Source organism: the organism of the source record quoted next, unplaced genomic scaffold (assembly GCF_019419815.1).
Source record: "Pyrus x bretschneideri cultivar Hongxiangsu unplaced genomic scaffold, Pyrus_bretschneideri_v1 Contig27, whole genome shotgun sequence".
Classification (NCBI taxonomy): domain Eukaryota; kingdom Viridiplantae; phylum Streptophyta; class Magnoliopsida; order Rosales; family Rosaceae; genus Pyrus; species Pyrus x bretschneideri.
Genome location: NW_025999579.1, coordinates 5,791,170 through 5,803,499, shown reverse-complemented (window position 1 = coordinate 5,803,499; position 12,330 = coordinate 5,791,170). Strand labels below are relative to the sequence as shown.

Here is a 12,330-nt window from a genome sequence, read left to right as displayed (position 1 = left end):
TGTGTCTTTCCCCAGCGCATTTTAGCAAAAGTCACACAGGACCCACTAACCTGCACCGCTTAGCCTGCGCCGTCGTCTACCCCTATAAAATCCAACTCGGGGACATCCATCTTCCATGCACCAACCGAACACAATGAGAAGAAATATATAATATTAATTTTATTTTTTTATCATTTTTTTTAAATAACAGAAAACTATAAATGTAAAAGTACAAAAAAAAAGACCCATAAAATAATTAAAATCTCTCTCTCTCTCTCTCTCTCTCTCTCTCTGTGTTTGTTTCTCTCTCCTCATAGCATCTCTAGCAGAGAAAAAGGAAAACGAAGAGAGAGAGCGCCATGGTTTCAACGAGGCGAAGTGGATCTCTCTCCGGAAACAACAGCAAACGATCGTCGTCTTCCGAGGACAAGCCCCCGTCGCCGAAACGACAGAAGGTTCTTCGTTGTTGGAAAAATCGGATTTTTGTTCTTTTCTTTGGGGGGGAGGGTCAAAGATTGGGTTTTTGGGGGGTGGTGGTGGAATTTTGAGATTTAGGGTTTTGATTGGGTTCGTTTTCGCAGGCGGATAATGGAAGTGCTTCGGAGAAAGCCACTCCCGGGGTGGAGAATTCGAAGGAGCTGTGTACGCCTCCGCCGGCGGCGGCTGCCGATCCCGGAGAATGTGGTCCCGACTATTCTCCGCCCGCCGGAGACGGCGTGACTTCTGGAAAGACCGAAGCTACTGCGCCAGATGTGGCGGTGGCGGCGCCGATCGCGGAAGGTGGGTTCTTGGCGCGCCGACTTTTCATTTCTGTGTTTGTAATTTGTGAATTTTGGGTTTTGAGCTACTGTTTTTCTTGAATTTGGGTTGTGGGGTTCGGGTTCTGGTTGAAATTTGAAGTCTTGGAAATGTTGGTTTGGTGGTTTATGAAGGGTCTTCGCCGGTGGTGGAAAAGCAGCCGAGGAGTTCACTCTCCTATAGTTTCTATCAGAAGCAGAGTCCGAGTTTCGATACGCCTTGGTGCAAGCTTTTGTCACAGTCTGCACTGGTAATTCTTGTTTATATTTTTTTAACTATATTACGAAGTTGAATAATTTGAGCTTCTTGGCTGATTTTCGACTGAACTACTCTTTTGGTGTTTTGCTTCGGTTTTTTTTTTTTTTTTTTTTTTGTTTTTGTTATTGTGGCGCATTTTAATCCTCTTTGTTTTCTACTGCAGAATGTAAATATTTCTATTAGCGCAATGACTTTCACAATTGGTGCAGACAGACAGTGCAATTTTGCTCTGAGGGGTCACACCATTAGTGGGGTTCTGTGCAAGATCAAGCGCACACAGGTATACTTTGAGAACCCTGCGTATAATATTCTGTTGGTACTTTGGTGCATCTGCGCCCAGAGGCATGCAGACGGCAGAAGCTTTCATACCTGTTACTAAGTTGTGATCAGACTATTTTTGTGGAACTGAGATATGGAGCGACCTACTTGGGTGTTGTTGGGTGTTTTTTATATTTTTGACTTCATTAAAATGTGTATGTGACCTCTCGTTGTTTCTGATCAGCGCGATATCGGTGCTGTAGCAATTCTTGAAAATATGGGAAGCAAGGGATCAGTGCAAGTAAATGGGACAAATGTCAAGAAAGGCAACAGTTGTGCGCTTAACCCGGGTGATGAAGTTGTCTTTGGTTCGGTGGGCAACCATGCTTATGTATCCTTCTCTTTCCTGGGTTGCTTACTTATCTGTTCCTTTTTTTTTTTTTTTTTTATATTCTAAACTTAACTTCTTGCGTCACTTTCACTCACTTTTATAACTTACTAGGCCTGTATAAGTTTGTGTCTATATGAATACTTTCCTTAAATTTTATCACCATAGATTTTTCAGCTACTGCTGACTGAGGCTGCAGTTAAGGGTGCAGAGGTTCAAGGCAGTATTGGAAAATTTTTGCATCTTGAAAGGAGGGCAGGAGATCCTTCAGCTGTGGCTGGGGCTTCCATACTGGCTTCTCTTAGCGCAAGGGCAGAACAATCGCGATGGAAGTCCGCAGCTCAAACCACCAGTAAAGTTCACCCGGGTGCTGAGGTACCAGCTCAGTCTATCATTGAAGATGGTACAGAAGTTGAGCTTGATGGCCTAGAAAGCAGCTCAACTCCAGACAGAGCCACTGACAAAGCTGAAGATATCGGAGCAATAGACAAGATTCTTACTCCAGACTGCAACCCCGATTCTAGCATAGAGGCAGGCAATGTAAAACTCTCTGGGATGAATGATTTGCTAAGGCCTTTATTGAGGATGTTAGCTCGATCACCTAGTTATAAACTAAAATTGAGCAAAGGTATCTGTAAACAGGTATTGGAAGAAAGAAACGAGTGGATGAGGGATTCGCAATCAGCATCAACATCAGGCATGTCTCTTCGGTGTGTTGCATTTAAAGAAGGCCTTCATGCAGGAATTCTTGATGGCAAAAGCATAGATGTCTCCTTTGATAACTTCCCATACTATTTGAGGTATTACTTTTTTCTTTTGATAAACAAGACTTGTTTGTTTATTTATTAGAATGGCCGTGTAATATCTGCTTTGTGAATGAATCGTTTCTTTTGTTCTTCTGAAAGAACAATCATAATTTTGTACTCTCTTAGGTATTCATCCCCATTTATCTTTACATCTATAAATTAGAATCTAGATATGAATATGTGAATCTACCTCTCTCTTTTTATGAATATGTGAATCTACCTCTCTCTTTTGGCGGTACTTTGCTCTCTGTTCCCAACTATTTCTTTTATCATCTAATGATTTATAACGCTCAAAGTTCTCTTATACTTGGAGAGATTTGTAGGGATGTGAATCAGCTAAGTGGATCATATTGAATAAAAACAATGTGGTTCTTTTCTTTGTCAATTTTTTTTGGTTGACACTACAAACTGTGAACCCAATTTTTTGGTTCACTCTCTAGTCATGCTTTTATGTGTTACGTAGCTTCAGTGTATGATTTTCGTTAGTGGTTGTGGTAATTATGAAAATGATACTTCTAAGTGATATAGTTACTATTCTGACATGCCTTTTCTTTTGCTATTGATTATTACACCGTGTGATTGTTAAATTCAAAGATGTACTTGTCATTCAGTTCATGTTGTTCTCTTATTTCAGTGAGAATACGAAGAAAGTTTTGATTGCAGCCTCATTTATACACTTGAAACATAAAGAGCATGTGAAGTATACCTCAGAGCTTACAGCTGTGAACCCTCGCATTTTGCTCTCTGGTCCTTCAGGTGTGGATATAACAAATTAAATTTAAAATAAGGCATTTATGATACATAGGATTTGTTCCCACAATTGAGAATGTTTGTTCCTGAATGCCTTTTCTAGGGTCTGAGATATATCAGGAGATGTTGGCAAAGGCTCTTGCGCAGTATTTTGGGGCTAAGTTGCTCATATTTGATAGCCACTCTTTTTTGGGTGTAAGATAAACAAAACCTCCTTGACATTCACTCAACTTCTTCTTTGTAGTATACTTCCATCTTCTTGTGGTATGGAGACTAATTTAATCATTTTGTTTTTGTTCCATGGCGTATAAATTGTAATACTTTTGCTCTTCGTCTTACCAATATTCTATTTTTGACATCTATTTTTTGTTTATTATACTTTCCGTAGCTAATTAGTGGGAATTATCAATAACAAATGTTCAATAGGGTTTATCATCAAGGGAAGCTGAGCTGCTCAAGGATGGATTGAATGCAGAAACACTCTGCAGCTTGACCAAACAAAGTCCTGCACTGCCAGACTTGGCTAAGAACACTGATCTGTCAGCTTCTGAGACAGAGGCACCGGGATCGTCAAATGCACCTTTGAATGACATGGAATCCCAACCAAAGATGGAGACTGACACCCTACCCTCTTCCTCAGGGACATCGAAGAATTACTTGTTTAAAATAGGTTTGCCACTTTGCAGGACTTTCAGTAGCTCTTTTTCAATTTAAAAGTTTGCCTTTTTTCTAATTTTGTTTTAAAATTTATTTGTATATAATTTGGCGTGATTTCTTATAAACTACAATGTGCAGGTGACAGAGTAAGATTTATTGCTTCATCTTCTGTTGCCTTGTATACTACATCATCTTCTTCACGGTATATTTCTTATAAACAGTTCAGTAGGGCTGTTTTTTTATCCTTTTATTTAACTGACGCTTTTGTCTTCTGATGATATGCATTGATTAGAACTGAACTCGATTCCTCTATCTATAAATTTCCTACTGTACTGATGTAATGTTTAAGTTTAAGCTGTATATCACACAATTTTGATTAAGAGTAGATTCATCTACCAGTTGTTTAATTGATCTAATCCCTGCAATTTTGAAACCGTTTGGTCTGTATCCTGTTGTTTTTTTACTGTAAGAGGTGCATAAAACTTATAGTGTATGATGAATTTTGGGTTTTGTTCCTTGGGATATTGGTATTCTCTTATATCAGTTGGTTGTTACTTTTTTTGGAATATTTACTGTTAATAATAGTGGAATGTAAATTTGTAACGTATACTGATATCACTATTTCTTCTCTATGTAGTTATGTAAGCTTCTAACATGCATTTACATGGAGCATCAGTTACAACTGAGTATACTATTGTATCATGTTATCAGAGTGTAAACTTTGGTTGTCCCTATTATAAAGGCGGTCCACCTATGATATTGCACTAATGCTGGTACATATGCTATGCCACTGGTTATGCAGGGGCCCAGTGAGCGGAATGCGCGGAGAGGTTGTGCTGCTTTTTGAGGAAAATCCTTTTTCAAAAGTCGGTGTAAAGTTTGATAAACCAATACCTGATGGTGTTGATCTGGGGGGTCTATGTAAAGGCAATGGGTACTTCTGCAATGGTATGTATTTGCAGTTGTAGACAGCTTTTTCCTTCTTTAAGTCAACACACATGCACACATATATATTCGAAACCTTGCTTATCCCCTCTTCTTGTAGTCTCTGAACTTCGATTGGAAACCCCGGGCGCAGAAGATTTGGACAAATTACTTATCAACACATTGTTTGAGGTGGCATATCTTCCATTCCATCATAGACTGATTTTCCTTTTTTCTTTTGGTTTGACTGTGTCATCTTCTTATGAGTTTTTATCTTCTCTTAAAGGCTGTACTAAGTGAGAGCAGAAATTCCCCTTTCATTTTGTTCATGAAAGATGCTGAGAAGTCCCTGGTGGGAAATTCCGATTCATTTTCTACATTCAGAGCCAGACTTGATAAGCTTCCAGATAATGTGGTTGTAATTGGTTCTCATACTCAAACTGACAGTCGCAAGGAGAAGGTAATATTTATGTTGGTTTTGCATATATTTTGTGTGCAATTTGCTCTTTAATCCTATATCACAATAACACATTGTGAGAATGTAATATAATCTTATAGCATACTTGAAAGGAAAAAAATGGAACATTGGAAAGGAATTTGAAATGTACAAGCCTAGCCATAGCATCATGCTTATGTATTTATCTCCGAAAGATACGTGATTCAGTGATAATGGAGAAGAAATGAATATTTAGATGCTGGATTTATGCTAGTCTAAATACTCTTTAGAACTGCTTTCGAATTTCTTTTATGATATATAGAACCATCCTTCCCTATGTTTTAGACAATGCCATCCGCAACATGTTTTGCTACCATTTCTTAGCCACTCTAGATAATGTCTCCCCTGCTGAAGCCCAATATTTTGAGCCAGTAATAGATATAAAGTAACACAACTGATAATGATTAACTCAATGGCATTAGATGTAACCATGGTATATGGATTAAGTGTTAAAAACTGGTGGCAGTTAAATTGTTAGAAAGCAGGGGAAGCCTGTATAAATAACACTGTTTGAAGTCAAGTATTATGTGCTTAAAATTGAATGCTTATTTTGCTGCTTCTTTGAACTTCACCCATTCTTCCAGTCGCACCCTGGTGGTTTGCTTTTCACAAAGTTTGGCAGCAATCAAACTGCTCTTCTTGACCTGGCTTTCCCGGTAATGTTCATACACCTCTAACATGTGCATTTGCTTGTGTCTTTCATTCCCCCACTTTTCTTTTAATCCTTTTGCATAGCAGCTTAGTTGAATTATCTCCGCCTTAAAATTTTGGTATTTCTGGATGGTGGCCTTTTGCTGTTTTGAGTGTGGATTATTTTTTATTACAGGATAGTTTTGGAAGACTACATGAGAGAGGGAAAGAAGTTCCCAAGGCGACAAAACTTCTGACTAAACTCTTTCCCAATAAAGTTACCATTCATATGCCGCAGGTTTGTATATTGCTTCCTGTTACATATAGGTTTCTTTTTTCCTCTTTGTGGGGCGTTCCTTATTATGCTATGGACATTGCAGGATGAAGCACTTCTTACCTCGTGGAAGCAACAATTGGATCGAGACGTTGAAACCCTAAAAATGAAGGGAAACTTGAATCACTTGCGTACTGTGAGTTTTTTTTTTTTTTTTTTTTTTTTTTTTTTTTTTTTTTTTCTGGCTGCACTCAAAGTTGTTTCTTATCATATATCTGGACTTTTTCCTTGGACACTGTGTAGTTAGGTCCATTTTTGTGATAGTTTGGGAATTCAGTTGCTTTATCTTTTTCTAGCTTGAAGAAATCATATGATGATATTCAAATCCTTGTTTTGGAGGTTAAAATGTGAATTCTTGGGCAGTTTTCTGTGTATGCCCTTTTCTGGACACATATACCATGAGTTTGGGATGGCAACCCCTTTTCTGGACACGCATATATCTTGTGCCAACCTTACTGGTACCTGGAATGCTTCATCCCAAAACAATATAATTCAAGACAGAAAATTTAAGCAGTCAATCCATTGTAAGGGTGGCTTTTGTAAATCGTAGTTGCCCTTTCAAGCTGAATGGTTTTGGTTACTGGTCAAGTGTGGCTGAACCTGCTTACATATGAGTCCAAATGCAATTACCTGGGATCTGACAACTATACTGTTAGTGCTGAGATCTGACAAATTTGTTGTTTAATTCTGTTGTGGTAGTTTAACGTTGTACTTTGATTGTATATCCTTTGACCTTTAACGTTATTTACAAACCATAATGGTTAGTGGTCCAGCACTTCTTTGCTAAATCTGTTCAAATGCCATGAAGATCTTAAATAAATTTAACATGAATTAAACAATTGACATTATTTATCCAAAGGAAAAGTGAAAACTCTGACAGAAGAAAAACAATTTCATTGGTCCAAACTTACTATTTTTAATTTACTTTTTATTTTTGTTCATTGAAGTGTATGATTACAGCTGGTGAGTTTCAAAATGATAATCAAGCTGCATTTTTCTATATATAGGTTCTGGGTCGATGTGGACTGGAATGTGAAGGACTTGAGACACTATGCATCAAGGATCAAACACTTACAAACGAAAGTATGCTCTTTTCATGATACATCAAGATGCCATTAGCTGCTCAAGGTTCTGTACTTTTTGTGTTATCTTTTGTGACTTATGTATTATCTCATCTGTTGCAGGTTCAGACAAGGTAGTTGGATGGGCTTTAAACCATCATTTAATGCAGAATCCTGAAGCTGATCCAGAAACGAAAGTTGTTCTGTCTGCGGAGAGGTAATTAACAGATTATTTATTGCCATCTTCAAGAATAATTGTTAGCTGAAATTTCAGTTATTGGATGGATATTACACAGTAATGCCATGTTGCAATTCTGGCAGCATCCAGTATGGACTTGAAATTTTACAGGCTCTCCAGAATGAAACGAAGAGTTTGAAGTCTCTTAAGGTAGGTATCTGACTTTTCTTTCTCCAACTTGTATGACCACTTTTTATCTTTTTTTTTAGGGGAGTTATCCCTTGATCTCAATTTGCTCTTCCTTCTGCCTGTAAGGCAGAACTCTATGTTAATCGTCAATAATGATTTTTTTGGTTGAAATCAGGATGTTGTTACGGAAAATGAATTTGAGAAAAGGCTTTTAGCTGATGTTATTCCACCTAGTGACATTGGAGTTACATTTGATGATATTGGCGCCCTTGAGAATGTGAAGGATACATTGAAGGAGTTGGTGATGCTTCCTTTACAAAGGCCAGAGCTTTTCTGCAAGGGGCAATTGACCAAGGTAAAATGTTTTGTCTGCATTGAGAGAGAATATGCTTTTTTATTTGATTTCTCTGAACATTGTATGGCTGGTATATGCGTGTGAGTTTTAATGTTGATTATATAGTTCTGGTATCTCTCATCTCCACTTTAGTGTGCATGAAGTGCTGGTTATCATCTATGAACTTGTTTATTTTTCAGTACTATGTTGGCACACTATCAAATATGAGTATTGTAGCCCTATGGTGACGAGTGTTTATGATCGTGATTTTATGTCCTCTCTATGCAGCCTTGCAAGGGTATCCTTTTATTTGGTCCCCCTGGAACAGGCAAGACAATGCTTGCTAAGGCTGTGGCTACGGAAGCTGGTGCAAACTTTATCAATATATCCATGTCGAGCATCACATCGAAGGTTGGCAATTTAGATAGTTTGACTATGGTCTAATTTTAGAAGTTGATTGCATCTCACAATTTTAAGCAATGTCTTCTTCGGTGCAGTGGTTTGGTGAGGGTGAGAAATATGTGAAAGCTGTTTTTTCGCTGGCCAGTAAAATTGCGCCTAGTGTTGTTTTCGTAGACGAAGTAAGGTCCTTTTAGTTCTCAAGGAATTTACTTATTTTGGGTTGTTTTCTTTTAATTGAATTCTCACATTATTTGAGCTTGTAATAGGTGGACAGTATGTTGGGCCGACGGGAAAATCCAGGTGAGCATGAGGCAATGCGTAAGATGAAGAATGAATTCATGGTAAATTGGGATGGTTTACGAACAAAAGAAGCGGAGCGAGTTCTTGTACTGGCAGCCACTAATAGGCCCTTTGACCTTGATGAGGCTGTCATTCGAAGACTGCCGCGCAGGTAAGTATCATGTCCAAATCGAAACAATAGCACCTTATATATGAGTACACATTCTCCACTTGTTGTGTTTGCCCCATCAACTGACACATTTCTTGCCTTCTTTTTTTATTAAATGATGTCAAGTTATTTATAATTAGCCTTCTTCTGCAGGTTGATGGTAAATTTGCCAGATGCTCCAAATAGAGCAAAAATATTGAAAGTCATACTGGCAAAAGAGGACTTGTCTCCCACTGTTGATTTTGATGCGATTGCAAGCATGACGGATGGGTATTCAGGAAGTGACCTCAAGGTGATTAATTTAATATTATTCATTTTGATAGTTGAAGCTTTCGTTAAATCTATGATTCTATATCAATAATTGTTATTATGTTGCAGAATCTTTGTGTAACTGCCGCACATCGTCCAATTAAAGAGATTTTGGAGAAGGAAAAAAAGGTTCGTATTTTGTTTCCTTGGCCTTAGAGCAAACTTGGCATTAGATTTTGTCTTGGTTGTTGATGATGTGTGTCCAAGTGTTCTTTATTTTCTTGTGCAATGTTAGGCAGTCACTCTACGCGACTGCTGATGGTAGACCCACTTGGATCAATTTATGTGTCCTAGATTTCCAAACAAATTTGAAATTGCCAACTCTCATCTTTCGAGTTTTACTCCGCTATTACCAGCATTAGAAGTCATCGTTTATTTCATCTCTCTCTCTCTCTTGAAAACAAAGAACTGATTTTCCATGGTGAGGACCAAAATAAAACAAAGAGACATCTCTACATTGTTTTTCTAAACAAAGAAACTCCTTTTTTTCTAGTCGACAGAAAGCCCAATTTTATTTTTATCATTTTTCAGGTTCAACTTTGAAACTAGTTATTTTGATTTTCTTTCTGTTGATTTATTTCATTTCGAATCCAAGTTCCACAATCCCCTTAAAACCTGGGGAAAATCAGGGACATCTTTTATTCTTATGTGTCTGCTGGTGACAGCTATGGCTCCATAAACCACCTCCCTTCCAATGGCCGTGGCTCTATCAAAATAACAAACTTGGTTTGAATCACATCAGTGGTAGACTGATTTGTTTGATGTAGGAGAAAAAAAATTTAAGGAGATAAAAATGACATTAAATCCTGGTAGAGGCGTAAAAAGGACGAGGAATTCAGTTATTGAATTTCAATTTCTCTTGAGAGTTTTGAAAGACGCGTAGTTTGCTCCTAAGGAGACTATCCATGGCAGTCGAACCATTTACATTGCTCTATTTTTTTTTTGCGGGGTCAAATAGCCAGTTGATTTGTAGAGAAGGTATGATCTAATACATTCTACTGATGACAGGAGCATGCTGTAGCCGTAGCGGAAGGTAAACCTGTTCCATCTTTGAGTGGCAGTGCTGATATACGGCCTCTGAACATGGATGACTTCAAAGATGCTCACGAACGGGTAAGATGCAGTCTCAATTTCCATTCCGTATCTCTCCTCCCGCAGTATTGTGCTTTTGTTTTCTAAACTTGTTTTGTGGAAATAGGTATGTGCTAGTGTTTCATCGGAGTCCGTGAACATGACTGAGCTTGTACAATGGAACGAACTTTATGGCGAAGGGGGTTCAAGAAGAAAGAAGGCCCTTAGCTACTTCATGTGAAGGCTTCTGCTGTAGAAAAAGGGTTTTTCCTTTTCCTTATCAATTTTTTTTATTTTCTTTTACAATTTTCCCTCCCATAAATTTCTGCAGTTCTCGTAGAGCCCGAAGTAATTTTTGCCTCCATCTTAGTTAGGGCTTTGTGGAGAATCATCTTGTCTGTAAAATGAAATTCGGTTTATCAAGCTGCTTTTCTTGCCCCTTTAGTTCGACGGTGGCGGGCACAAGGGAAGCAAAAGCCTTCTAAACAGAAGCGGCTTTGGCTTCACCACTTGTGTTTTGTTCCCCATCCTCTTTCTGTCTGTTAATTCCAGTTCAAAGACGGAATGACCATATGTGCATATAGTCATTTTTTGTAACCATTGACATTTTCTGTATTGTGTATTAGATGCTGCCTCAGCAGGTTTCTTTCGGGTCTCTCGTCTCACATTAGTTATATTACTTTACTGCAGTATTTTTCTTCAGATATGTCATAATTTTAATGTTGAAGGTTGTTGGATTAGCGTAAGCTTGTTAGCGTTCGCTAATCGAACCTCACTTTGCTTGCTGTTTTAACATGAACTGCACCTCTGGCAATAAAACTTACCGGTAGGAAAAGTTATGATTCAGGTATTTTATAGGTTAACTGGTGATTTGCATGAAGGAGAAGTTGCTCCAAGAGTAGCAGCAGCCAAGCAATATCCTTGCGTATGTGATGTCGGGTGTCCAAAATCAAGAGTCCAGTTCCTAATATTACGTGGATTCCAATTATGTTCCTTTCCATTTCGGCTTTTTAGCTAAAATGATCTCTGAAGATGGCAAAACTCCTCACTTTGGTATATGAAAATCACAAAAGTAGCCTTGATTTTTGTCAAATCATTTCGGCCTATTGTTTATTATATTGTGGTATTTTTGTCATTTTAGACCTTATTTAACAAAGATTTTTCATATGAGAACCAAATGATTAATGGTTCACAAACTTAAGAAATACTTTTACCGATTTCAAATCTCAATAACCTAAGTGAGGAGTTATGTTCATCTTAATGATCGTTTTGACTTAATTTATCAGCAAATACAAGAGCGATCCATAATTTTAGTCATCTTTTTTTTACTTTTTCTTTTTAATTTTGAACGTATCACATAAATTGCGATTAGTCTTAGTTGGGCTTATGCCACCAATTTCACCGGAGCACAATAAAAACCCATGCCTACGATTTCGACAAAAAAAAAACAAAAAAGGGTTACTTTGCCATTAACATTTGCAGTCCGTACAAATAAAAAAAATTAACCCAATAGGTTGTATAACTTTAATCCTTCGAGAAGATTGAAATTTAAAATAAATTTGATGTTAGATTATGTATTGATTATAATTTCTGGATGCGTCCTTAATTCAAAACATTCAATGTGCATTGTATTTAATCTATCCCATTAAATATTTAAAGGGAGGTTTAACAAAACACTCCCAGTATTATTCACTTTTAACGAAAAACTACATTTATATCTTTCCCTGGTACTATTCACTATACCTTTAAAAAAGACTTTTCATTAAAAGGAAAGTTTTTTTGGACTTTTCGTTAGTTTTTCTATATTTAAATGTATTAATATACAAATTTTAATTTATTTTTTGACCAAAAAAGAGTGTTTTTTTATATTTTTTTATCAATTGTATTTAACATTTTTCAAACTTGAAAGACTCAATTAATGTACCTAAATATTAATACCGAAATGTATTATATTGAATTAATGTATTTAAATGTTAGTACCGAAATGTATGTACCGAAGTATATGCCCGAAATGTATTATATTAAATTAATGTACCTAAATGTGTGACGACCCGTTCTAA

The 12,330-nt window shown here is 37.3% G+C and overlaps 1 protein-coding gene across 3 annotated transcripts; it reads left to right on the top strand.

Moving 5' to 3' along the window:
* Positions 1 to 253: 253 nt before the first annotated feature.
* Positions 254 to 10,714, top strand: LOC103950021. Of its 3 annotated transcripts, none has more exons than XM_009361171.3 (28): positions 254 to 434; positions 561 to 759; positions 912 to 1,027; positions 1,199 to 1,315; positions 1,538 to 1,684; positions 1,850 to 2,212; positions 2,324 to 2,481; positions 3,122 to 3,243; positions 3,341 to 3,432; positions 3,664 to 3,907; positions 4,033 to 4,096; positions 4,697 to 4,842; positions 4,940 to 5,010; positions 5,105 to 5,278; positions 5,899 to 5,970; positions 6,141 to 6,242; positions 6,325 to 6,414; positions 7,286 to 7,361; positions 7,463 to 7,556; positions 7,661 to 7,727; positions 7,882 to 8,061; positions 8,329 to 8,451; positions 8,538 to 8,621; positions 8,709 to 8,893; positions 9,044 to 9,182; positions 9,269 to 9,328; positions 10,208 to 10,312; positions 10,398 to 10,714. In XM_009361171.3, exons 1-28 carry the CDS (start codon positions 339 to 341, stop codon positions 10,509 to 10,511), a joined length of 3,600 nt encoding a protein of 1,199 aa, XP_009359446.2. In that variant the 5' UTR covers positions 254 to 338; the 3' UTR covers positions 10,512 to 10,714. The 3 variants fall into 3 exon arrangements, with proteins under 3 accessions (XP_009359446.2, XP_009359445.2, XP_009359444.2); XM_009361170.3 differs by having other exon boundaries at positions 1,850 to 2,221; XM_009361169.3 differs by having other exon boundaries at positions 1,850 to 2,481.
* Positions 10,715 to 12,330: the final 1,616 nt, after the last annotated feature.

What these genes read in the sequence shown, in the direction of transcription:
- LOC103950021 (XM_009361169.3), top strand. Translation starts at nt 339, where the DNA reads ATGGTTTCAACGAGGCGAAGTGGATCTCTCTCCGGAAACAACAGCAAA. An exon ending in CGTCGCCGAAACGACAGAAG is followed by an intron (nt 435 to 560) that starts GTTCTTCGTTGT and finishes TCGTTTTCGCAG; the next exon opens with GCGGATAATGGAAGTGCTTC. An exon ending in GTGTTGTTTTCGTAGACGAA is followed by an intron (nt 8,622 to 8,708) that starts GTAAGGTCCTTT and finishes AGCTTGTAATAG; the next exon opens with GTGGACAGTATGTTGGGCCG.